Source organism: Oncorhynchus keta, chromosome 17 (genome assembly GCF_023373465.1).
Source record: "Oncorhynchus keta strain PuntledgeMale-10-30-2019 chromosome 17, Oket_V2, whole genome shotgun sequence".
Classification (NCBI taxonomy): Eukaryota; Metazoa; Chordata; class Actinopteri; order Salmoniformes; family Salmonidae; genus Oncorhynchus; species Oncorhynchus keta.
In genome coordinates, this window is record NC_068437.1 from 42873535 (window position 1) to 42900733 (window position 27199).

Sequence of the window (27199 nt, forward strand, 5' to 3'; positions counted from 1 at the left end):
CTGAAACAAGGATCGTATCGCTCTGTTGTTGAATGGACCAAAAGAGAAACAAATCTTTCCTACTGATGAGTCAACAGGGTCAATAGAAGGTAGGCTCTGAGGGTCAGGTCTTGACATGTTCCTGAATAACATAGCAACACCTGAGGGAATGGCATCTAAAACAATTGCAAAATCTTTAGGTGTTACTAACTCCCCCTTGGTGGTGGTCTGGAGCAATGAAGCCGTGACGCTGGGTACCTCTAAGTCCCGCGGTGTAGGTGCGCAACTTTTAAAGGAGGAACCACTGTATATGTAACAGGGTTGATTATGTTTCCACTTGCCTCTAAAGAAATGTGTATTTAATGTTCAAGCATTCTTATTGGTTGGTTCAACTCTGATGACAATAAGGTGTTTTGTGATTGGCCCCGCTTGCAGATAGGGGGAGATTGCGAACGTCAGGTCTTCCCAGTGTGAAAATGTGATGCAAGGAGTAGGTCACTTTCTGAATACTGTTTTCTATTTTACAATGTGTACAAGTTTGCTGTTCGTTACTTATTTATACTGTGTGGGTATAGGGTACCTGCTAGGAATTGAGGGGCTTTCTGGGATGTGCGTTGGCATATGATTGCTGTAAATCAGTGTGTTAGCTAGCATACACCGATGTAATGGTCACATAATCCACTGCTAACACAGTTGTCTTCATGCTACAGATTTTGCCATCGACAGCCATCAATACCGTTCAGCCCTGCACAGCTAACGTGCTGTTTCCCATTTAACAACAGGTATTTACACATGTTATGTTTTGTATTGTATTTTTGTATTTTGTTCACCCAGTATGAAAATGTGATGCAAGGGATTTTGCCATCGACAGCCATCAATATCGTTAAGTCCTGCACAACTAACGTGCTGTTTAACATTTAACAACAGCAACAGAAATAAATGAACTGGGACCACTGGCTGATGTGTTGTTTTTTTTTTCAAATAAATCACAAGGAGAGTACAATATACATCTGTTACATATACAATTTTCCTTCCTGTTTTGTTGTTGTTGTACTAATGTACTGTCCCAATACAACAAATCAAAACTTAAATAAATGTAATTTTGTCCTTGAATCATTTACTTGAAATACCGTAGAATTCCATTCATTCCTATGGAGGACTGCTCCTACTAGGGAGTTCCAATATGGCCGACTGGTGCCAATAAAGCCTTTAATGGCCAATACATAGAGTCAGCAATCCACTGTCACAACACCTCAAACTATGGGCAGAGCTACAAAGATGCTCACCAGATTAGTGCCATAGGAGCAACAGTGCAATGAGGACTAAAAATATAATCAACATGCACTGGTGACAAAGTATTTTAGAATGTTTGCAGCACGCTGGTTTTCACAGCATTCCTCTTATTTTGAGATTAGGTAAAACTGCAGCAAGAGGGGGGAAATTATCTACAAATATTTTAAATGTTGATGTTTCTGAACTGATATTTGGTTGTAAAGGCTACCATGAGGGAAAAGAAATAGCTAGCCACAATGAGGTTAGTTTTGAGAAGTCAGCTAACCTTGTAACCTAGGTGTAGCTAACTAGCTAGGTACTAGCTAGTTAAATCCCTCTCATGATTATAAAGCCAACCAAATTTGAATAAAAACAGCTTATTATTGACTTAAAAAGTTAGCTGTGTTATCCCAGTCGCTAGCTTATCCAGGGTCATTGATACAAAGACTACTGAATACACAGCCATGCAATCTCCATAGACAAACATTGGCAGTAGAATGGCCCATACTGAAGAGCTCATTCACTTTCAATGTAACACGGTCATAGGATGCCACCTTTCCAACAAGTCAGTTTGTAAGATTTATGCCCTGCTAGCTTTGCCAAGGTCAACTGTAAGTGATGTTTTTGTGAAGTGGAAACGTCTAGTAGCAACAACTGCGAAGTGGTAGGCTATACAAGCTCACAGAACGGGGGGGGACTGCCAAGTGCTGAAGTGCTGTCCTCTGTTGCAACACTCACTACAGAGTTACAAACGTTCTCTGGAAGCAAAAGCAGCACAATAACTGTTCGTCGGGAGCTTCATTAAATGGGTTTCCATGGCTGAGCAGCCGCACACAAGCCTAAGTTCACCATGTGCAATGCCAAGCGTCGGCTGGAGTGGTGTAAAGCTTGCCACCATTGGACTCTGGAAATGCATTCTCTGGAGTGATGAATCACACTTCACCATCTGGTAGTCTGACAGATGCCAGGAGAACACTACCTGCCTGACAGTTTGGTGGAGGAGGAATAATGTCCTGGGGCTGTTTTTCATGGTTCAGGCTAGGCCCCTTAGTTCCAGTGAAGGGAAATCTTAACATTATAGTATACAATGACATTCTAGATGATTCCAACAGTTTGGGGAAGGGCTTTTCCTGTTTCAGCATGACAATACCCCAGTGCACAAAGCATGGTCCATACAGAACTGGTTTGTTGAGTTCGATGTGGAAGAATGGTTTATTTTTATTTTAGCAGACACTCTTATCCAGAGCAACTTACAGTAGTGAGTGCACACTATTTTCTTGTATTTTTTGTTGTTGTACTGGTACCCATGGGAATCAAACCCACAACCCTGGCATTGCAAGCACCATGCTCTACCAACTGAGCCACATGGGACCTTGACTGGCCTGCACATAGCCCTGACCTCAACCCCATCGAACACCGTTTGGATGAATTGGAACGCCAACTGCGAGCCTAATCGCCCAACACCAGTGGCAGACCTCACTAATGCTCTTGTGGCTGAATGGAAGCAAGTCCCCACAGCAATGTTCCAACATCTAGTGGAAAGCCTTTCCAGAAGAGTGGAGGCTGTTATAGCAGCAAAGGTGGGACTAACTCCATATTAATGCTAATGATTTTGGAATGAGATGTTCAACAAGCAGGTGTCCACATACATTTGGTTTTGTAGTGTACATTGTCTGCTGGTATCATTTTATATTGAGAACATATAGCTCAACATTTAAACAATGTGTGAGTTTAGCTATTCTCTGCTTCAGATGTGTCAGTAGTTTATGTCGGGGGGCTAGAGTCAGTCTGTTATATCTGGAGTATTTATCCTGTCTTATCCGGTGTCCTGTGTGAATTTAAGTATGCTCTCTCCAATTCTCTCTTTCTTTCTCTCGCTTGGAGGACCTGAGCCCATGCCTCAGGACTACTTGGCATGATGACTCCTTGCTGTCCCCAGTCCACCTGGGCGTGCTGCTGCTCCAGTTTCAACTGTTCTGCCTGCGGCTATGGAACCCAGACCTGCTGTTTTCAACTCTCGAGACAGCCGGAGCGGTAGAGATACTCTCAATGATCGGCTATGAAAAGCCAACTGACATTTACTCCTGAGGTGCTGACTTGTTACACCCTAGACAACTACTGTGATTATTATTATTTGACCATGCTGGTCATTTCTAAACATCTTGGCCATGTTCTGTTATAATCTCCACCCGGCACAGCCAGAAGAGGACTGGCCACCCCTCACAGCCTGGTTCCTCTCTAGGTTTCTTCCTAGGTTTTGGCCTTTCTAGGGGGTTTTTCCTAATCAACGTGTTTCTACACCTACATTGCTTTCTGTTTGGGGTTTTAAGCTGGGTTTCTGTACAGCACTTTGATATATCAGCTGATGTAAGAAGGGCTATATAAATACATTTGTTTTTTTTTAGTCACAGTCTGAACAGTTGATGTTGAGATGTTTGTAACTTGAACTCTGTGATGCATTTATTTGGGCTGCAATCTGAGGCTGGTAACTCTAATTTATCCTCTGCAGCAGAGGTAACTCTGTGTCTTCCTTTCCTGTGGCGGTCCTCATGAGAGCCAGTTTCTGTGACTGCACTTGAAGAAACTTTCAAAGTCCTTGAAATTTTCCAGATTGACTGACCTTCATGTCATAAAGTAATGATAGACTGTTGTTTCTCTTTACTTATTTGAGCTGTTCTTGCAATTTAATATGGACTTGGGTCTTTTACCAAATAGGGCTGTCTTCTGTATACCACCCCTACCTTGTCACAACACAACGCATAAAGAAGGATAGAAATTCCACAAGTGAACTTTTAACAAGGCACACCTGTTAATTGAAATGCATTCCAGGTGACTACCTCATGAAGCTGATTGAGAGAATGCCAAGTATGCAAAGCTGTCATCAAGGCAAATGGTGGCTACTTTAAAGAATCTCAAATATATTTTGTTTATCTCATGATTCAAAATGTGATATTTCATAGTTTTGATGTCTTCACTATTATTCGACAATGAAGAAAATAGTAACAATAAAGAAAAACCCTTGAATGAGTAGGTGTCCAAACTTTGGACTGGTACTGTAGATTGGCCAACACATATAACACATGGCATATAGGATATACCTTTAGTCTCTTGGGACATTCATTGGGACCTCTCTCTTCATATGAAACTGACTTTCACAACTTTTCAGATTTGAGGGCAGAACACATCACAAAGAAACAGGCTTCATTATACTCAAATTAGACAGCACAGAATATTATGTTGCTATTATCTCTGTCCTAAAAGTTGTACCCTCTAAGGACTGGAAATGGATCATTTTTTACCTTATGTCTTCCCACAAAATTATCTGCCCTATCCAGAATAGTAGTCTACACTCTCCCTTTACTGACAGCTGAAGCAGCAATTTCTTTCTTCTATGGCTGTTCTCTACAAATGCATGGAGACTGTTTTTAATTTACAATGATTACATCAAGATGGCTTGCTAATGGCATTTAATTAACTTAGCTAAACAGTGTGTAAAGTTGGCTAGCTAGCAGCTCAGTTGACTTCACCGACAAAAGTGGCCTACTGTAGCTGGCTAATTCTATATTTTGCAACATGATACCAATGTATTTACTTGAATAGGTTGAACCCATGCTTCTGTTTTTTAGTTCCTTACAAAAACAAAATGGCTAATCTTCACCATCTTTTGTGGTAGCAAAGCGCCGCAAACATTAATTGTGGACAAGAAATAAAGTATTGTAATGAAACAGCAGGGAGCACGTCTCGAACCCTCGACCTTCGAGCCCGAGGTCAGGCGCGCTATCGACTGTGCCGCAAAGGTATGCTCGCACGGCAAGGTCGATTTCGGCGATTATAAACCCAGGGTCGTTACAGTATGTTTGTCACCAGAGCAGTTGAGAACGTGTTGTAATGTTTGACTTTAACAGCGTAATCCAATTTCAATAAATATCAATCGCAGATTGTCCGCAACACTTGAAAACGAACTACCCGGACCGGAAACAGCGACGCACTTAACACACAGCACCCCTTCCACCGGCGTTGTGGGGGAGGGTTCTTGAAATGTAACATCCAATTAAAATCTACCCGTTTTTGCAATACAACATTCTCCAGAAGTGTTATGGAAGTATGACAACGATGTGATTTTGGAGGTATGGCAACGCAGGACTACATAATTTCTGTTGTATAGGAATTCTAACTCGCTAACGTTAAATAGAGAATAAGTTACCTTTGCCAATGGAAAGCTCTGGTTGTTGTAATAATATATAGCATGCAATTGACGTTTCTTCAACTAATGTAGCGTTTCCCCAACTCTTTCCTCGGGACCCCAAGGAGTGCATGTGTTGGTTTTACAAATGTTCAAAGCTTGATGATCAGTTGATTTATTTGAATCAAATGTGTAGTACTATAGCAAAAAAAATAAACTAATGTGAAGCGAACAATAAACATGTAGGCATATGTTTTCTATTAACATAGAAACATGTGCTGATGGTGGCTGATTCATTACATTACATTTAAGTCATTTAGCAGACGCTCTTATCCAGAGCGACTTACAAATTGGATTCCTCATTGATCCCTCCTCTACCTACCTACCTGCCTACCTACCTACCTGTTGATGGCTGAATGTCCGCATTTTAGAGGACAACTCAAGCACACTGAGTTGTCGGGTATGAATGTCTTCACCGACACTCAAAGTGATAAAACTAGGATTTATTACTGAAGAGTACTGTATTGTTACTTACAGAAAGAATTGTATAACAAGGACAGCACAGTAGGACTTGTGAAAATGCTTGATTGTTCAGCATTCAAGACAGCTGTCCAATACCATTTTATATATGAATAAGATTGTTTAGTTTCAGGAATTACCTTGCATTCTGAAGTGACCATTATTTAAGTTGACAATGTTTTTTCACTTACATTCAAACATATGACAGCAACCTAAAAATGTGTCTACGGTAGGCGTCGGCAACCGGCACATGTGGTCCAAAACCGTCCCCGGAATCAGTTTTTGAGCCCCCAATTTTTTTGTGAAGAAATATGATTTTAGTTTTTGATTAAAAAAAATACACAAATCACCCGGAATTTAGCAAAACATGGGTTACAAAGTTGGATTGAAATAGATTGAAATGTATTTTTTAGTCATTGATCTACACAATAAAATGAAATATTATTTTTTTATACATTGAATTAGTAAGATATAGTCGTTGCTTAAGTATTCTCCGCCTTTGTTTTGGCAAGCCTAAATTATACTGAACAAAAATATAAATGCAACATGCAACAATTTCAAATATTTTACTGAATTAGAGTTCATAGAAGGAAATCAGTAAATTGATCACAGGCCCTAATCTATAGATTTCACATGACTGGGCAGGGGCGTAGTCATGGCTGGGTGTGTGAGGGCATAGGCCTACCCACTGGGAAGCCAGGCCCAGCCAGTCAGAATGAGTTTTTCCCCACAAAAGGGCTTTATTACAGAAATAAATACTACTCGATAAGCTTTTTGTGCGTATTTCTGGGATCTTTTATTTCAGCTCATAAAAAAATGGGACTGACTCTTTAAAGGTTGCGTTTATATTTTGTTCTGTATAGTTCAGAAGTAAGATTTGGCTTAGCTAAACATTTTTGTTACAATGCATTCGGAAAGTATTCAGACCCCTTAACTTTTTCCACATTTTTATTATTCTAAAATGTATTATATTCTAAATTGATTAGATTGATTATATTAAATGTTTTCCTCAAATCTACACACACACCCCATACAAACAAAAACAGGTTCTTAGAAATGTTTGCTGGCCTGAATGCCAAGCATCTTGTCGTGGGGATGTTTTTTCAGCCGCAGGGACTGGGAGACTAGTCTGGATTGAGGAAGAAATGAATGGCAAAAAGTACAGATAGATCCTTGATGAAAACCTGCTCCAGAGCGCTCAGGATCTCCAACTGGGGCAAAGGTTCACACAGGAGTGACTTCGGGACAAGTCTCAATGTCCTTGAGTGGCCCAGCCAGAGCCTGGACTTGAACCCGATCAAACATCTCTGGAGAGACTTGAAAATAGCTGTGCAGGGCCTCCCGGGTGGCGCAGTGGTTAAGGGCGCTGTACTGCAGCACCAGCTGCGCCACCAGAGACTGGGTTTAGGCTCTGTCACCCGGCCGCGACCGGGAGGTCCGTGGGGCGACGCACAATTGGCCCAGCGTCGTCCGGGTTAGGGAGGGCTTGGCCGGTAGGGATATCCTTGTCTCATCACGCACCATCGACTCCTGTGGCGGGCTGGGCACAGTGCACGCTAACCAAGGTTGCCAGGTGCACGGTGTTTCCTCCGACACATTGGTGTGGCTGGCTTCCGGGTTGGATGCGCGCTGTGTTAAGAAGCAGTGTGGCTTGGTTGGGTTGTGTATCGGAGGACGCATGACTTTCAACCTTCGTCTCTCCCGGGTCCGTACGGGAGTTGTAGCGATGAGGATCTGCAGAGAAGAATGGGAGACACTCCCCAAATACAGGTGTGCCAAGCTTGCCGCACATACCCAAGGACACTCAAGACTGTAATTGCTGCCTAAGGTGCTTCAACAAAGTATTGAGTAAAGGGTCTGAATATTTATGTAAATGTGATTTTTTTTAAATGTTTGCATTGTCATTATGGAGTATTTTGTGTAGTTTGAGGGGGGGAAACAATAAATAATATTAGAATAAGGCTGTAATTTAACAAAGTGTGGAAAAAGTCAAGACGTCTGAATGCTTTCCGAATGTATATGACCTCAGTTTGTGTGAAATACAAGGGGTTGACATGCTTTTTTTTAATGACTACCCCTTCCTCTGTGCCCATACATAAATCTGTAAGTATTACATTTCAAGCACAAATTCAACTACAAAGACCAGGGAACAGTGATTGGTAGATGGGTAACGATAGTAATCAGACATCGAATATATCTTTCAGCATGGTCCATTTATTAATTATTCTGTGGATGATGTATTAAACCACCCAGAAATATCAAAGATGCAATCGTCCTGAACTGAGCTGCAGGAGCGGAAGGAAACTGCTTAGGGATGTCCTCATGAGGCCGTTGGTGATGTTATTTTTATTTATTTTTTAACAGCTACAGTGGCTGTGAGTTCAGTGGCTGTGATGGGTGAAAACTGAGTGACTCCAAAATAATTATCGAAATGACAATGAAAAAAAGAATGCAAATATACAGAATAAACATGAATATGTATGTTACAAAGCACTAAAGTAATGTTGCCCCAAAAAACACGGCAAAGGGATACACTTTTTTGCCTACATGCAAAGCCTTGTAAATTGAGATGGCGCCGGAGGAGATGCTGTTGTACTATGGGCTCCTAACAATTGTGCTATTTTGTGTGTGTGTGTGTTTTCGCATTATTTGTACATAATGTTTCTACCACTGTCTCTTATGACCCAAAAGAGATTCTGGATATCAGGACAGCGATTACTCACCTCGTACTGGACAAAGATTTTTTCTTTTTTTCGAGTCGGACGTGAAAGATTTACTTCAGACACACGACAAGGCCCAAATCCATGTCATTCGCATGAAGAAGAGACAGAGATTAGGGATGTAGGTTGGGGTTCCTTGTAAGGATCTGACGACAAGTGGGTACTCCACCTCTACCATCAGTCCAATTAGCCAACGTGCAAATCATTGGTTAATAAAATGGATGAGCTCCAATCGAAACTATCCTACCAACAGGACATTAACTGTAATATCTTATTTTTCACAGAGTCGTGGCTGAACGACGACATGGATAACATACAGCTGGCTGGGTTTTCGGTGCTTCGGCAAGATAGAACAGCTGTCTCCGGTAAGACAAGGGGTGGTGGTCTGTGTATTTGTAAATATCTGCTGGTGCACAAAATCTAATATTAAGGAAGTCTCTAGGTTTTGCTCGCCTGAGGTAGAGTATAGCATATATAAGCTGTAGAACACACTATTTACCGAGAGAGTTTTCATCTATATTTTCCGTAGCTGTCTTATTTACCACCACAAACCAATGCTGGCACTAAGACCGCACTCAATGAGCTGTATAAGGCCATAAGCAAACAAAAATGCTCATCCAGAGAAACTTAAATCCATTTTCCTCATTTCTACCAGCATGTTACATGTGCAACCAGAGGGGAAAAAACTCTAGACCACCTTTACTCCACACACAGAGATGTGTACAAAGCTCTCCCTCACTCTCCATTTGGCAAATATGACCATAATTCCATCCTCCTGATTCCTGCAAAAACTAAAGCAGGAAGTACCAGTGACTCGCTCAATACGGAAGTGGTCAGGTGACGCAGATGCGAAGCTACAGGACTGTTTTCCTAGCACAGACTGGAATATGTTCCAGGATTCTTCCGATGGCATTGAGGAGTACACCACATCAGTCACTGGCTTCATCAATAAGTGCATCGATAACGTTGTCCCCACAGTGACCGTACGTACATACCCCAACCAGAAGCCATGGATTACAGGCAACATCCGCACTGAGCTAAAGGGTAGAGCTGCCGTTTTCAAGGAGCCGGACTTTAACTTCTTGCGTCGAGCAATCCCGTATCCGGGAGCGTAATCATAGCCTCAAGCTCATTACCATAACGCAACGTTAACTATTCATGAAAATCGCAAATTAAATTAAAGAAATATATTCACTCACAAGCTTAGCCTTTTGTTAACAACACTGTCATCTCAGATTTTCAAAATATGCTTTTCAACCATAGCTACACAAGCATTTGTGTAAGAGTATTGATAGCTAGCATAGCATTAAGCCTAGCATTCAGCAGGCAACATTTTCACAAAAACAAGAAAAGCATTCAAATAAAATCATTTACCTTTGAAGAACTTTGGATGTTTTCAATGAGGAGACTCTCAGTTAGATAGCAAATGTTCATTTTTTCCAAAAATATTATTTGTGTAGGAGAAATCGCTCCGTTTTGTTCATCACGTTTGGCTAAGAAAACCCCCCGAAAATTCAGTCATTACAGTCATTTCCAAATTAACTCCATAATATCGACAGAAACATGGCAAACGTTGTTTAGAATCAATCCTCGATGTGTTTTTCACATATCTATTCGATGATAAATCAGTCGTGGCAGTTGGGTTTCTCCTCGGAAGCAAATGGAAAAATACACGCAGCTGGAGATTACGCAATAATTGCGACGGAGGACACCAAGCGAGCACCTGGTAGATGTAGTGTAAAATGGTCAATCTTCCAATGATATGCCTACAAATACGTCACAATGCTGCAGACACCTTGGGGAAACGACAGAAAGTGTAAGCTCATTCCTGGCCCATTCACAGCCTTATAAGGAGACATTGGAACACAGCGCCTTCAAAATCTGGGGCACTTCCTGTTTGAAATGTAATCTTGGTTTCGCCTGTAGCATCAGTTCTGTGGCATTCACAGACAATATCTTTGCAGTTTTGGAAACGTCAGAGTGTTTTCTTTCCAAAGCTGTCAATTACATGCATAGTCGAGCATCTTTTCGTGACAAAATATCTTGTTTAAAATGGGAACGTTTTTTATCCAAAAATTAAAAGAGCGCACCCTATACCCAAGAAGTAAACCCGGACGCTTACAAGAAATCCCGCTATGCCCTCCGACGAATCATCAAACAGGCAAGGCGTCAATACAGACTAAGATTGAATCGTACAACACCGGCTCTGACGCTCGTCGGATGTAGCAGGGCTTGTAAACTATTACTGACTACAAAGGGAAGCATAGCCGCAAGCTGACCAGTGACACGAGCCTACCGGATGAGCTAAATGACTTCTATGCTCACTTCGAGGCAAGCAACACTGAAGCATGCATGAGAGCATCAGCTGTTCCGGACGACTGTGTGATCACGCTCTCCGTAGCCAATGTGAGTAAGATCTTTAAACAGGTCAACATTCACAAGGCTGCAGGGCCAACAGATTACCAGGACTTGTACTCCGACAATGCACTGACCAACTGGCAAGTGTCTTCACTGACATTTTCAACCTGTCCCTGACCACGTTTATAATACCAACATGTTTCAAGCAGACCACCATAGTCCCTGTGCCCAAGAACATCAAGGTAACCTGCCTAAATTACTACTGACCTGTAGCACTCATGTCTGTAACCATGAGCTGCTTTGAAAGGCAGGTCATGGCTCACATCAACACCATTATCCCAGAAACCCTTTCCCACCTGGACAAAAGAAACACCTATGTGAGAATGCTGTTCATTGACTACTCATCACTAAGCTAAGTACCCTGGGAATGAATCCTGGACTTCCTGACGGGCCCCTAGGTGGTAAGGATAGGTAACAACACATCTGCCATGCTGACCCGCAACATGGGGGCCTCTCAGGGGTGCCCGCTCAGTTCAAATCCAATTTTATTTGTCACATACACATGGTTAGCAGATGTTAATGCGAGTGTAGCAAAATGCTTGTGCTTCTAGTTCCGACAATGCAGTAATGACCAACGAGTAATCTAACCTAACAATTTCACAACTACTACCTTATACACACAAGTGTAAAGGGATAAAGAATATGTACATAAAGATATATGAATGAGTGATGGTACAGAACGGCATAGGCAAGATGCAGTAGATGGTATCGAGTACAGTATATACATATGAGATGAGTAATGTAGGGTATGTAAACATAAAGTGGCATCGTTTAAAGTGGCTAGTGATACATGTATTACATAAAGATGGCAAGATGCAGTAGATGATATAGAGTACAGTATATACATATGAGATGAGTAATGTAGGGTATGTGAACATTATATTAAGTGGCATTGTTTAAAGTGGCTAGTGATATATTTTTACATCAATTTCCATCAATTTCCATTATTAAAGTGGCTGAAGTTGAGTCAGTATGTTGGCAGCAGCCACTCAATGTTAATGGTGGCTGTTTAACAGTCTGATGGCCTTGAGATAGAAGCTGTTTTTCAGTCTCTCGGTCCCTACTTTGATGCACCTGTACTGACCTCGCCTTCTGGATGATAGCGGAGTGAACAGGCAGTGGCTCGGGTGGTTGTTGTCCTTGATGATCTTTATGGCCTTCCTGTGACATCGGGTGGTGTAGGTGTCCTGGAGGGCAGGTAGTTTTCCCCCAGTGATGCGTTGTGCAGACCTCACTACCCTCTGGAGAGCCTTACAGTTGTGGGTGGAGCAGTTGCCGTACCAGGCGGTGATACAGCCCGACAGGATGCTCTCGATTGTGCATCTGTAGAAGTTTGTGAGTGCTTTTGGTGACAAGCCGTATTTCTTCAGCCTCCTGAGGTTGAAGAGGCGCTGCTGTGCCTTCTTCACAACGCTGTCTGTGTGGATGGACCAATTCAGTTTGTCTGTGATGTGTACGCAGAGGAACTTAAAACTTACTACCATCTCCACTACTGTCCCGTCGATGTGGATAGGGGGGTGCTCCCTCTGCTGCTTCCTGAAGTCCACAATCTTCTCCTTTGTTTTTTTTGTTTTTATTTATTTTTAATTTTACCCCTTTTTTCTCCCCAATTTTCATGGTATCCAATTGTTGTAGTAGCTACTATCTTGTCTCATCGCTACAACTCCCGTACGGGCTCAGGAGAGACAAAGGTTGAAAGTCATGCGTCCTCCGATACACAACCCAACCAGCCGTACTGCTTCTTAACACAGCGCGCATCCAACCCGGGAGCCAGCTGCACCATTGTGTCGGATGGTACACCGTGCACCTGGCAACCTTGGTTAGTGCTTACTGCCCCCGGCCCGCCACAGGAGTCGCTGGTGCGCGATGAGACAAGGACATCCCTACCGACCAAGCCCTCCCTAACCCGGACGCTAGGCCAATTGTGCGTCGCCCCACGGACCTTCCGGTCGCAGCCGGTTACGACAGAACCTGGGCGCCAACCCAGGGACTCAGGCACAGCTGGCACTGATGGCACAGCTGGCACTGCAGTACAGCGCCCTTAACTACTGCGCCACCCGGGAGGCCGCTCCTTGGTTTTGTTGACGTTGAGTGTGAGGTTATTTTCCTGACACCACACTCCGAGGGCCCTCACCTCCTCCCTGTAGGCCTTCTCGTCGTTGTTGGTAATCAAGCCTACCACTGTAGTGTCGTCCACAAACTTGATGATTGAGTTGGAGGCGGTCATGGCCACGCAGTCATGGGTGAACAGGGAGTACAGGAGAGGGCTCAGAATGCACCCTTGTGTGGCCCCGGTGTTGAGAATCAGCGGGGTGGAGATGTTGTTACCTACCCTCACCACCTGGGGGCGGCCCGTCAGGAAGTCCAGTACCCAGCTGCACAGGGCGGGGTCGAGACCCAGGGTCTCGAGCTTAATGACGAGCTTGGAGGGTACTATGGTGTTGAATGCCGAGCTGTAGTTGATGAACAGCATTCTCACATAGGTATTCCTCTTGTCCAGATGGGTTAGGGCAGTGTGCAGTGTGGTTGAGATTGCATCGTCTATGGTGTTAAATGAGCTGTAGTTGTAGTCGATGAACAGCATTCTCACATACAGTGGGGCAAAAAAGTATTTAGTCAGCCACCAATTGTGCAAGTTCTCCCACTTAAAAAGATGAGAGAGGCCTGTAATTTTCATCATAGGTACACTTCAACTATGACAGACAAAATGAGAAAAATAAATCCAGAAAATCACATTGTAGGATTTTTCATTAATTTATTTGCAAATTATGGTGGAAAACAAGTATTTGGTCAATAACAAAAGTTTCTCAATAGTTTGTTATATACCCTTTGTTGGCAATGACAGAGGTTAAACGTTTTCTGTAAGTATTCACAAGGTTTTCACACACTGTTGCTGGTATTTTGGCCCATCTCTTCTAGAGCAGTGATGTTTTGGGGATGTTGCTGGGAAACACAGACTTTCAACTCCCTCCAAAGATTTTCTATGGGGTGGAGATCTGGAGACTGGCTAGGCAATCTCCTACCTTGAAATGCTTCTTACGAAGCCACTCCTTCATTGCCCGACAGCAGTGTGGATGCAAATGAAGATGGCCGTCATAAGGCTCAGAAATGAAAATCAATCAATCAGGAACATTGCAAAACCCTGGGCATGCCCAAGGCAACAGTTTGGTTCATCATTAACAAGAAAAAAACAACCAGTGAACTCAATTATGTCAAAGGACCCGGTAGAATGAAGAAGACCACTGTAGTGGATGACCGGAGAATACTCTCTATGGTGAAGAAAAACCCCCTGACAACAGCCCAACAGATCAAAAACACTCTACTGGATGCAGGTGTAGATGTGTCAAAGTCTACCATACATAGAAGACTACACCAGCAGGACTACAGAGGGTACACTACAAGATGCAAACCACTGATAAGCCTGAAGAACAGAAAGGCGAGATTGCAGTTTGCTGAAAAGCACCTAAAAGAGCCCCAAGAGTTCTGGAAAAAAGTATTGTGGACAGATGAGACAAAGATTAACATGTACCAGATTGAAGGAAAGAGGAACGTGTGGAGAATGGGTATGCTTTTGCCTTTGTTTATGTTGGTAATCAAGCCTACCACTGTAGTGTCGTCTGCAAACTTGATGATTGAGTTGGAGGCGTGCATGGCCACACAGTCGTAGGTGAACTGGGAGTACAAGAGAGGGCTGAGAACGCACCCTTGCGGGCCCCTGAGGATCAGCGGAGTGGAAGTATTCTTTCCTACCTTCAACACCTGGGGGTGGCCCGTCAGGAAGTCCGGGATCCAGTTGCACAGGGCGGGGTCGAGACCCAGGGCCTCAAGCTTTATGATGAGCTTGGAGGGTACTATGGTGTTGAATGCTGAGCTGTAGTCAATGAACAGCATTCTTACATAGGTATTCCTCTTGTCCAGATGGGATAGGGCTGTGTGCAGTGTGCAGTGTGATGGCGATTGCATCGTCTGTAGACCTATTGAGGCGGTAAGCAAATTGGAGTGGGTCTAGGGTAACAGGTAGGGTGGAGGTGATATGATCCTTGACTAGTCTCTCAAAGCACTTCATGCTTTCAGAAGTGAGTGCTGCGGGGCGATAGTCATTTAGTTCAGTTACTTTAGCTTTCTTCGGAACAGGAATAATGGTGGCCATCTTGAAGCAAGTGGGGACAGCAGACTGGGATATGAATTGATTGAATATGTTCGTAAACACACCAGCCAGCTGGTCTGCGCATGCTCTGAGGACGTGGCTAGGGATGCTCTGTCTTGCGAGAGTTAACACGTTTTAAATGTTTTACTCATGTCGACCACGGAGAAGGAGAGCCCACAGTCTTTGGTAGCAGGCTGTGTCGGTGGCACTGTATTGTCCTCAAAGCATGCAAAGAAGTTGTTTAATTTGTCTAGGAGCAAGACGTTGATGTCCGACACGGCTGGTTGTCTTTTTGTAGGCCGTGATTGTCTGTAGACCCGGCCACATACGTCTCCTGTTTGAGCCGTTGAATTGCGACTCCACTTTGTCTCTATACTGACGCTTTGCTTGTTTGATTGCCTTACAGAGGAAATAAGTACACTGTTTGTATTCTGTCATGTTTCCAATCGGCTTGCCATGATTAAATGCGGTGGTACGTGCTTTCAGTTTTGCGCCAATGCTGCCATCAATCCATGGTTTCTGGTTTGGGAAGGTTTTAATAGTCACAGTGGGTACAACATCTCCTATACACTTCCTTATAAACTCGCTAACCGAGACAGCATTGACATCAATTGTTGTCTGAGGCTACCCGGAACATACAGTGCGGAGAACAAGTATTTGATACACTGCCGATTTTGCAGGTTTTCCTACGCACAAAGCATGTAGAGGTCTGTAATTTTTTATCATAGGCACACTTCAACTGTGAGAGACGGAATCTAAAACAAAAATCCAGAAAATCACATTGTATCATTTTTAAGTAATTATAATAATAATAATAATAATAATTAGCATCTTATTGTATGACATAAGTATTTTATACATCAGAAAAGCAGAACTTAATATTTGGTACAGAAACCTTTGTTTGCAATTACAGAGATCATACATTTCCTGTAGTTCTTGACCAGGTTTGCACACACTGCAGCAGGGATTTTGGCCCACTCCTCCATACAGATCCTTCAGGTTTCGGGGCTGTCGCTGGGCAATGTGGACTTTCAGCTCCCTCCAAAGATTTTCTATTGGGTTCAGGACTGGAGACTGGCTAGGCCACTCCAGGACCTTGAGATGCTTCTTACGGAGCCACTCCTTAGTTGCCCTGGCTGTGTGTTTCGGGTAGTTGTCATACTGGAAGACCCAGCCACGACCCATCTTGAATGCTCTTACTGAGGGAAGGAGGTTGTTGGCCCTGATCTCGCGATACATGGGTCCCATCCATCCTCCCCTCAATACGGTGCAGTCGTCCTGTCCCCTTTGCAGAAAAGCATCCCCAAAGAATGATGTTTCCACCTCCATGCTTCACGGTTGGGATGGTGTTCTTGGGGTTGTACTCATCCTTCTTCCTCCAAACACGGCGAGTGGAGTTTAGACCAAAAATATATATTTTTGTCTCATCAGACCACATGACCTTCTCCCATTCCTCCTCTGGTCATTGGCAAACTTCAGACAGGCCTGGACATGCGCTGGCTTGAGCAGGGGGACCTTGCGTTCGCTGCAGGATTTTAATCCATGACGTGGCGTAGTGTGTTACTAATGGTTTTCTTTGAGACTGTGGTCCCAGCTCTCTTCAGGTCATTGACCAGGTCCTGCCGTGTAGTTCTGGGCTGATCCCTCACCTTCCTCATGATCATTGATGCCCCACGAGTTGAGATCTTGCATGGAGCCCCAGACCGAGGGTGACTGACCGTCATCTTGAACTTCTTCCATTCTCTAATAATTGCTCCAACAGTTGTTGCCTTCTCACCAAGCTGTTTGCCTATAGTCCTGTAGCCCATCCCAGCCTTGTGCAGGTCTACAATTTTATCCCTGATGTCCTTACACAGCTCTCTGGTCTTGGCCATTGTGGAGAGGTTGGAGTCTGTTTGATTGAGTGTGTGGACAAGTGTCTTTTATACAGTGTATCAAATACTTGTTCGCCCCACTGTATTTCAGTCCACGTGATCTAAACAATTTTGAAGCGTGGAATCTGATTGGTCAGACTAGCGTTGGATAGACCTAAGCACGGGCACTTCCTGTTTCAGTTTCTGCCTTTTGGAGGGGAGCAACAGGATGGATTCATGGTCAGATTTGCCAAAAGGAGGGCGGGGAGGGCCTTGTATGCATCACGGAAGTTAGAGTAGCAATTGTCGAGTGTGTTACTCGCTCGTGTACTGCAATCGATATGCTGATAGAATTTAGGTAGCCTTGTTCTCAGATTAGCTTTGTTAAAATCCCCAGCTGCAATAATTTATGCCTCAGGATGTATGGTTTCCAGTTTGCATAAAGTCCAGTGAAGTTCCTTGATGGCCGTCTTGATACACAGCTGTGACAATAACCGAGGAGAGTTCTCTTGGGAAAGAATACGGTCAGCATTTGCTTGTGAGGAATTCTAGGTCAGGTGAACAAAAGGACTTGAGTTCTTGTATGTTGTTACAATTACACCAATTACGAGTCATTAATCATGAAATGTACACCCCCGCCCTTCTTCTTCCCAGAGAGATGTTTGTTCCTGTCGGCACGATGCACTGAATATCCCGCATATCTATTTGGAAAACAACTCTTGCCCTATTTTCATTGACTTTGATAACTAGGGACGGGACATTAGCGAGCAATATACTCGGAAGCGGTGGGTGGTGTGTGCGCATCCGAATCTTCACTAGAAGACCGTTCTGACTCACTCCTCCGACGGTGTTGTTTTGGGTTGGCCTCTATAATCAGTTCAATTGCCCTGAGAGGTGCAGACAAAGGATCTGCTTTGGGGAAGTTGTATTCCTGGTCGTAGTGCTGGTAAGTTGACGTCGCTTTGATATTCAATAGTTCTTCCCTGCTGTTTGTAATAACATTTTAAGGTTTTCTGGGATAACAATGTAAGAAATATTACATTAAAAAAACAAAATACTGCACAGTTTCCTAAGGACTTATAGCGAAGCTGCCATTTCTATCGGTCCCATCAGTATTGGTCAAACCCCTGAGGTGCCTTATTTCTATTATAAACTGGTTAACAACGTAATTAGAGCCGTAAAAATAAATGTTTTGTCATACCCGTGGTATACGGTCTGATATACCATGGCTGTCAGCCAATCAGCATTCAGGGCTTGACCCACCAAGTTTATAATAGTGTTTATTTCATACACTTTATACACGCTCCCGAGTGGTGCAGCGGTCTAAGGCACTGCATCTCAGTGCAAGAGTCGTCATTACAGTCCCTGGTTTGATTCCAGACTGTATCACATCCGGCCGTGATTGGGAGTCCCATAGGGCAGTACACAATTGGCCCAGCGTCGTCTGGGTTTGCCCCCCCGACCAGCCACTGGCAAAAATTGGCCTGCTGCTGAATTTCGTTGTCTACCCCTGGTGTACGGCTATGGCTCATGTGGAAGAGATGCACAAAGGTCCACCAGTTAAGCCCAATGACGACAACCATATTGATATGTTTCTTCTTCCACCTAAACACTCACTGAAAATCTAGTTTACACTTGCATTGCAAATTGCAATCATTGTAAACATGTACAGATGTAATCAATAATTTGACATCTGCATGCATTAACAGGCTTTTTGATAATGGAATAAGAAGCTGCTAAGTATATTTCGATACATTATTTTAATTCAGACAATGAAAAGTAGCCTATAGATTAAATACAAATAACAAAATAGTGTTATGAAGTGTTTATTAAGCAAGATAACAATAAGATTAATCAAAAACATGATTAACAGTCTACAATATACACCATGTGTCAAAGTGTTGGGTATCATTTGATACATCTATGGTTGTAGTGCTACCTCTCTGGATGGACTACTCGAAAAATCCCCACACACCTCTGTCAATCATAGCCCTTAACTGGGGAGTCAATCATTATAAGAAAATATCTAGCTCAAATGACATAATTTAACATCAACTAACAGAACACATTTTAAGCACATATTGGTATATTCGTTGACAGCCAAGTCAAGTCCAGAGGTCAAATGGTGCTCTGTCATGTCCTTCATCCTCAAGCCAGCTATTTTATTTAATCAGCCAAGCCATGCTGCTTGATGCTGCTATGGAGTATCGTGTCAACAAGGGCAGTATCAGGACCACTGAGGTATGATCAGGAGAGTAGACGGGGAGGTCGGGCTACGCCTACGTCAGGAGGTTTGCTCTGTGTGTGTCTGACTCGATTTCGTGGAGAAAAAAAGCGCACAGCCATTCATATCTACGGGTCTCCCTGTCTGAATTGAATGACTGGTCCTCCTGTCTCTATTTTTTTGTCATTGGTGCGATCGAGTCTTTTTGAAAGAGAATTTTCAGGCTGTGCTCTCACAGCTAGAAAGTTGAATCAGAGTCTACGAAATAATGCTGAAGTTCGAAAGTAATGCCCAACTATGCTAAACCGGCTGGCAAGCCTGCATTGTTCGGAGGAGCCCAAGTCCTTTGTGCTTTCATCCCTCAGCTCATCCCGTGCTGCTTTGTCTTTCATTTGCCGTTCGATACAGACGGGTAGGTATGCTCATCATCCTATTCATTCTGTTTCTTATGGCATGTGTTGATTTCCTATATTTTGTAAATATTAATTCGATGTGGTTTTTTTTATGCGGCTTTTCCACGCATTCTAATGAATAGCAATGTGGAAAGGGGAAAATAAAGCAAGACTGCGTGTGTCTTTAAAAGGGAAGTGTCTAATTTCTTGGTTTGCCGATCAGAACGCATAGGGTTTATTTATATACATTTTTGTAAAGGGTTAAACCCTCGACACTAGTGCGCATTCTTCTCTGTTTAACATCAAAGTAGCAGTGTCAGCACTCAGCGCTCTAAATTATTGATGGGACCTTTTTCTTTAAGTAACGGGACTCAATGCTGCAGACGCCTATAACACAAGTGCATCTGTGGATTTTTTTTCTTCTTATCACAGTCATATAATATTCAACCATGCAATTTGCATCCCAAGTTATTTCGTGGAAAAAAATGCTATTTTCAAGATTCTATGTGAGGTAATCGCGGGAGCCATTAATATGTGGATGGATATAGCTTTGCATTGCTGCATGAAAGATGAGATGAACGCTATCGCTCTCACTGATCCATTGTTTGTAGATCGTGCTAGACTTGCCTGCTTCTTGCACTGGAAGAAGATTTGTTTTATACATTAAACAATCTGGTCAAAAATCCTTCCTGTTGGACATTCTACCCTTTATTAAAAATTCCAATTATGCCAAACTGTTGTAGATAATAGGTCGAGTAGATAGCCTAAAGGGGTTGATGCTGCTGTGTTTGCTGACCTGAATTGCTGCTGAGTGCAATAGGGGCACCATTCCATAACCAGCCTATGCTGTTCCTACATTCACCGGCATCTCCAATGCTGTCCAATGATTTTATTAACATTCCCCAACCAAATGATTAAAAAATATATATATTCAGATTTTATTTAGAAGTCCGCACACCATCTGGGGATAGTCTACTCATTGTTTTTTTGGTTCAGTTTTTGTTTACATGGCAGTATTCTATACTGGTGCAGTAATGAGGACAAGCTGCTCAAAGAGCAGGGGACTCGCATACTGTAGAGCAGGCCTGCCTGGCTCTGACCTGCATACTGCATGATGAGAGCTAGCATCCTGGACCACTGTTTAGCATCCATTCAGCCGCTGCCAAAATATATACAGCAATTATTTGGACACAAAATTGAATAACATGACATTCTGCCTTATTTTGCCGCATGAAGTAATTTGGTTGTTCTCCACGTGTAGTGAAATTACTGATTTCTGCTGCTCTGAGTCAGCCAGTCAGTCCCCCAGGTCTGTGATTTTTCTCATTCTCTGGGACTCCGTCAGTGGAGGAGGCAGTGGACTCAGATGTCAGACCCTGTTACGGTTGACTGGACACAGTTTTCTATGGGGAACTAGAAGATGGACGGACGTCATCCATTGGAGGGACTATAAAGCAGTTTCTTTAATGCTCTCCTGTCTTTGAGAGTTCCTCAATGTGCTGCTCTCTCTAGTCCATTCTCTCCAAGGGCATTCACTTCAGCCTCATCATATTTCATAATCATGTCCCTGGGGTGGGAGCCGCTCTTTATTAGGGAGACCTGCTGTATGGCACGCTGGCCAGACTAGACAAACCAGACGGTGTGAGAGCGGTTTCAGAGGTAAAGAGGCTGCTGCAGATAACAGAACAATGCTTCCTGCTTCTGTCTCTGCTTGTCTCAATGGGATGACCAGTTTCTAAATTTCCCTGTAGAAAGGCTCTTCTGCAACAGACAGTAGAGTTTTACATTTAAATGCTTCAATGGGAAATGAATATTATTTTTTAAGGTGTTTGGTTTGATTTTTAAAATATTTTTTTAAACTAGGCAAGTCAGTTAAGAACAAATTATTATTGGTACTTCAGGCATTGTGTGTAGTCTGCTCCATCAGTGTAATATTTCAGATTTTACAAAGGCCACTCCAAGAGGAGTAATAGTCCAATGTATGTGTTGTCCCCACAGTTAAGTGGGGAGTTCAATGGGATTGTTTCACATGGATTCAATCCCTAATGTGTTTCTCAGAGTATAGGGCTCTAGCTGCAGGCAGCAAGCAGTAGTGTTGTATTGGCAATCTTTCTGCAGCGGTCAGCACTCCCCCCAAAAAATCTGCTTCTCGCACAGAGGATTCACATGAGTTTATTGCAGGCTTTTACCCACTTTTCTCTGCAGAGAAGCATGCAAAATGTTCACTTTTCCCTTAGTGCTCATGTGTGTATCTCTGACTGGGTGTGTGTGATCTTCTCCTCTCTCAGTGCCCAGCCCCGCCTCCCAGCAGTCCCACAACTGGAGGCCGACCTAGTCAACATGAACCTGCATGGCGCCAGCGGAGGCCTCGACCGCTGCAGGGACAGTGACCGCCGGCGCTCCAGCGACCACTCCCGAGACTCCTCCCATGAGAGGGGCGAGGGTCAGCTGACCCCTTGCATCAGAAACATCACCTCGCCCACCCGACAGCACAACAGTGGTGAGTAGCTTCCCAGTGTTTCATTTCCATCACTGGAGCAACACCTTGGCTGTACCCGTTGCTCATTCTGTAATCCATTACTGCTATGCGACAGAACCACACAGTGTAGTGATGAGACACTGACATAACAAGGCCGTCTCAGATGCCTCAGATCCAGCTGTTAGATTGAGGCCCTTTCTAACTACACAAAATCACTGTCTGAAGTGGTTTTATCACATAGAAATCTCCTTAAAGCCTCACCCAGAGGCGGAGCCATGGTAGTCATACGACTGCTACTCAGTCTGGACCCACTCTGGGAATTAAGCCAATGGCCGAACTGAATGATGTTTAAATTGCTACAGTAACAGTTGAATATTCAAGCCTTGAAAGGCTCTTGCCAAAGCTTTCAATGCCTTTTTTCATCCTTATGGCAACCAGCAACAGTGTGATGAGACTGCAGTGTTAGCGACTTACCTACGGTACTCTGTTTGTTTGTCTCTTCCAGATCGTGAGCGGGGCGAGGGTGGTTCTTCCTCCAGGTCATCAAGCCCTCGGCCGCCCAGGGCCATGATATCGGTGGGGCCCAGTTGCATCGCAGTGAGCAGCAGCAGAAGCAGCCTGTTCAGCAAAGAGGCCCACTGTAAGGGTCTGGGCCACGGACACGTCCACAGCCCCTGTGACCTCATCTACGTCTATGAGAACACCAAGGAGGGGGCGCGCACTTTGCGGACGGCCGAGAGGGTCACTCTGATCGTGGACAACACCCGCTTCGTGGTGGACCCGGCTATCTTCATTGCTCAGCCCAACACCATGCTGGGAAGGTACAGCAAAATATTTTATCAAAGGGATATTACATAAAATTAAAGGGATAGTTAATTTCAAACCAAATGTTTTCCTCTCTCGTAGAATGTTTGGATCCGGGAGGGAATACAATTTTACCAGGCCCAATGACAAAGGGGAATTTGAGGTGGCAGATGGAATCAGCTCAACTGTTTTCAGAGCCATCCTGGTAAGACTCATTTTGGTTTGATAATGTCATACAGTTTCACCTAATGTCCCCAGAGATGGGTTGGTTTCGATGAAATGAAGGATTACGCTGCTGTGTCATTCATGACTGGAATGGAACATACGTTCTCTCACAGATCCTTCTATCCATCCCCTATATATTTTATTAAGAAGAAGAATAGGCATTCAGTGTTCTGACCTATCTAAAACAAGCACCTTTATTATTCAATTACCAGAGATTGGGATGTGGCCAAATGTATAGGGGTCAATACATATTTTATTTGCATATGGTTGCAGCATCATTTCCATATTATTCAAGGGCTTATAGTGCATTTGTATGCAATTACTTTATAGTAATACCTTGACAAATAAGATTGTTCACAAACAATCTCTGAGGTTGTCCGTCTGATATATTGTGTATTTTTGCGGAAGTGTGGAAATGTAGGGCAAATAATCAGTGTTACATAAGGAACATTGACCGGGATCAGAGATACTAATGCTGTACAGCATGCTAGTGCTTTCATTTTTGTGTTTGTTCGACCCGCTGTTCCACTTAACTCTCCAGAGACACAGGGGAGGAGAACAACCAGGTAATGGCATCTGTTTGTGTATGTATCATATCATGTATTTCAGGCTCAAGAGCAGCTTTCTGTGTGACTCACAGGCTGTACGTTGTTCTTGCATGTCAACGTAGCAATTTCGCATCTCTATGCCTATTTGTATGGGGGAGAGATGTTAATGTGGATAGTCGGGAGTCAAGAACATGCTAAATGCACTTCTTTGTTTGATTTCAAGGCTTATCTTGGATTTTCAGTATTAACAGTCTCGTTGTACAGATCTGTGCTGGGCATGTGAAGAGCTCTACCGCCAAAGTCAACCCGACTAAAACAGCAGGGAGAGAAGAAAAATATGGCTGGCAGCATTAGCATTCAGGGCACAGAGAAAGCTAACAGCCGTTTCAGGCACTATCTTGTGAATAGCTCCTGCAGCCTCCATCCATTTTCTTTTCAGTGTTATACTTGAACGATCTCCGTGTTTCTCTGGCTGTAAACGGGTCTGTGGGGGTGGTAGGAAGACAGTGACGTCACTGCCATTTGCTGTTGTCTGAAGGCTCTGTTCTGTGTGTGCGCAGAGCAGCCTCCGTGATGGCTGCCTGTTGGTTTTTCCTGTGTGACTTTTAAATGGCAGGATTACTACAAATCTGGGATAATCCGCTGTCCTGATGGTATCTCCATTCCCGAGCTGAGAGAAGCATGTGACTACCTCTGCATCTCCTTCGACTACAGCACCATCAAGTGTAGAGACCTCAGTGAGTGTATATAGATATGTGCCATCAGGCCCTCTTTTTCTCATTATAATGACATGATAATAGACATGTAATATTTAATTCCATATCATTGTTCTGTATTAGATGCTAGGTTTATTTAGGCTGCTGTGTGTTTGGTGTTGTGGAGGTGTTGACATGTTGTTGGTGAGTAGGTGTCACAGCTCTGAAACTAAGTCAGTATTAGCTTACAGGTTTGATCCATGTCAGATGATTGCAGAGTTTCCACAATGTGGGCTATTGATTGACATTGTTTTAAATGTGGATGTGTCTAGTTTTCCTCATGTGTGTGTGTGTGTGTGTGCACATGCGCGCGCATGCTTGAGTGTAGTTCTCACCCTGAAATATAAACAAAGTTTGGTTGTCTCAATCCACCTGCTCCTATTTTCCAGGTGCACTCATGCACGAGCTGTCCAACGATGGGGCGAGGCGTCAGTTTGACTTTTACTTAGAGGAGATGGTGCTGCCTCTGATGGTGGCCAGCGCCCAGAATGGAGAGAGGGAGTGTCACGTAGTGGTCCTGACAGACGACGACGTGGTGGACTGGGACGAGGAGTACCCTCCGCAGATGGGAGAGGAGTATTCTCAGAGTGAGTCAGGTCATTCACCTCACTGGCTCTGCTGATATAGTAGTTTACAAGCAAGCCATTTCATCAAGTCACCTATGAGTGGTTTGTATCGCTGTGAAAATAATTGCCCAAGATTATAATTGACTGGGATGACATGTTAAAGGCCCAGTGCATTAGTTCTGGGTAACAAGTTACTTACTGTAATAGCTTTGCATTAAAGTGGTTAAAAAAAAAACAAGTGTTTCATCAGCTGTTGTACATATATGATACAAAACACAGGAAATAGACTTTGAGTGCACTGGTTCGCCTGCTTTATCTGTATTGCTGAATGTCTGTGTTATTTTACTTAGAATATGTATGACATTTAATTATATAAACAATAATACTTTTTCATTTTTCTTTACAGTTATATACAGCACAAAACTGTACAGATTCTTCAAGTACATAGAGAATCGTGACGTTGCCAAATCAGTATTAAAAGAAAGAGGACTTAAGAAAATCAGACTAGGAATTGAAGGTATGGTGGACCATCACTAAACTGCCTTGTTCCTTGTTGCACATAATGTCAATCAAGAAGTTTTACTTTCATGTCTATACAATTTCTGATAACACTTAAGAGTAACACTAGTTACTCTTAAGCCTGCTTTGTAATCATGTAATTACCAGAGTCACTCATCCATTATTAGTATGTAATACTAACAGGCCCTATTACTATGTTACAGCATGTGACAATGTTGTTACTAGTAGAGTAATAAACGTGATATTTCAGGTATAAGAGCAACTCAATATAGCCTAAAGGGTTACCCCAACCGGATAAAAAGTATTGAAGACCACACTTTTTGTATAAATATACTTCAAATACAACATCATGTATTTAATACAATTGTTTTATTAACCAATAAAAAAATATATATATAAGATGAGAAGTATTTGAACAGAAAACGTAAATGTCACTAACTCCCAAACCAAAATGTCTGTTTTTATCCTCCCAGGTTACCCCACCTACAAGGAGAAGGTGAAGAAGCGTCCCGGCAGCCGGCCAGAGGTAATCTACAACTACGTCCAGAGGCCCTTCATCCGCATGTCCTGGGAGAAGGAGGAGGGCAAGAGTCGCCATGTTGACTTCCAGTGTGTGAAGAGCAAGTCCATCACCAACCTGGCAGCTGCCGCTGCAGACATTCCCCAGGACCAGCTGGTCAACATGCACCCTGGTCCTCAGGTGGACGAACTGGACATCCAGCCTCAGCCAAGCTACCACTACGAGCCAGACCCAGACGCCCCCTCACCGGCTGTCTGAGACTGGGCCCCCGTCCCCCTCCACTCCCCCCTCTTCTCCCTCCACAGAGCACTGTAGTGACAAGCAAGTTGGGCAGCAGAAACCACATTGCCTTTACAAGCCTCAAAAGATAACTGGTATATACTGTCAATAGCCAAGGAAGGAGAAGCAAAGCACACAGTATTGCCTCATTGCACTGTCTGCACTGTTTTTTAAAACTAACCAAAGGAGATTTATTTTTATCAAGAATATTTGACGTATTCTTTTCATTTTGAAGGGGGGAAAAAGCAGATTGTATCACAATAAACTTGTCTGTGGGTCCCCATGTGATGAGTTGTGTATGTGTGGTGCTGCTGTGTAGTTACAGTACTGTAGTTCGTCAAGAGTTTGGTTTTCTCCACTTCCCCTGCGGTATGGCGGTGCGGATTTAGAATCTTACCATATAGTCCACCACCAGATAAGCCTCGCTGTGATGCTTTGGTCTCAGAATAAATACATTTGTATTGATCTCACTTTCATCATTCATGACGCCATCAGTTTGAGAATCGTATCCCAAATTGTTAATGCGTATATTATTTGTCAATTTGTTTAATCACATTGCTATATATTGGCAGAGGACCCAAGCTAAAGCTGACATGTTGTTCATTAGCCACTCCTACTTACTCAATGGAGCGTAAAGATCCAATATGGTCCAACACTTGAAACTGGAGAGCAAGCCTAACATAGTGGCACCTTATCAGCTGGCTCAGTCATCAATAGCTTCTATACTGAACTTAAAAGATCCAATGTAGCCGTTTTTATCTCAATATCAAATTATTTGTGGATAACTAAGTACCTTA

At 43.3% G+C, this 27199-nt stretch overlaps 1 protein-coding gene across 4 annotated transcripts; it reads left to right on the forward strand.

Annotated features, from left to right (window-relative positions):
- The first annotated feature begins 5244 nt into the window (after window positions 1-5244).
- LOC118395873 (BTB/POZ domain-containing protein 10-like) lies at window positions 5245-26686 on the forward strand. 4 transcript variants are annotated; one of them, XM_052466109.1, is made up of 9 exons: window positions 5245-5378; window positions 8958-9038; window positions 21996-22207; window positions 22692-23007; window positions 23093-23195; window positions 24380-24500; window positions 24908-25105; window positions 25491-25601; window positions 26077-26686. In XM_052466109.1, exons 3-9 carry the CDS (start codon window positions 22048-22050, stop codon window positions 26379-26381), a joined length of 1314 nt encoding a protein of 437 aa, XP_052322069.1. In that variant the 5' UTR covers window positions 5245-5378; window positions 8958-9038; window positions 21996-22047; the 3' UTR covers window positions 26382-26686. The 4 variants fall into 4 exon arrangements, with proteins under 4 accessions (XP_052322069.1, XP_035645786.1, XP_035645785.1 ...); XM_035789893.2 differs by lacking the exons at window positions 5245-5378; window positions 8958-9038 and adding an exon at window positions 19407-19731; XM_035789892.2 differs by lacking the exons at window positions 5245-5378; window positions 8958-9038 and adding an exon at window positions 19408-19727.
- The last annotated feature ends 513 nt before the right edge of the window (window positions 26687-27199 follow it).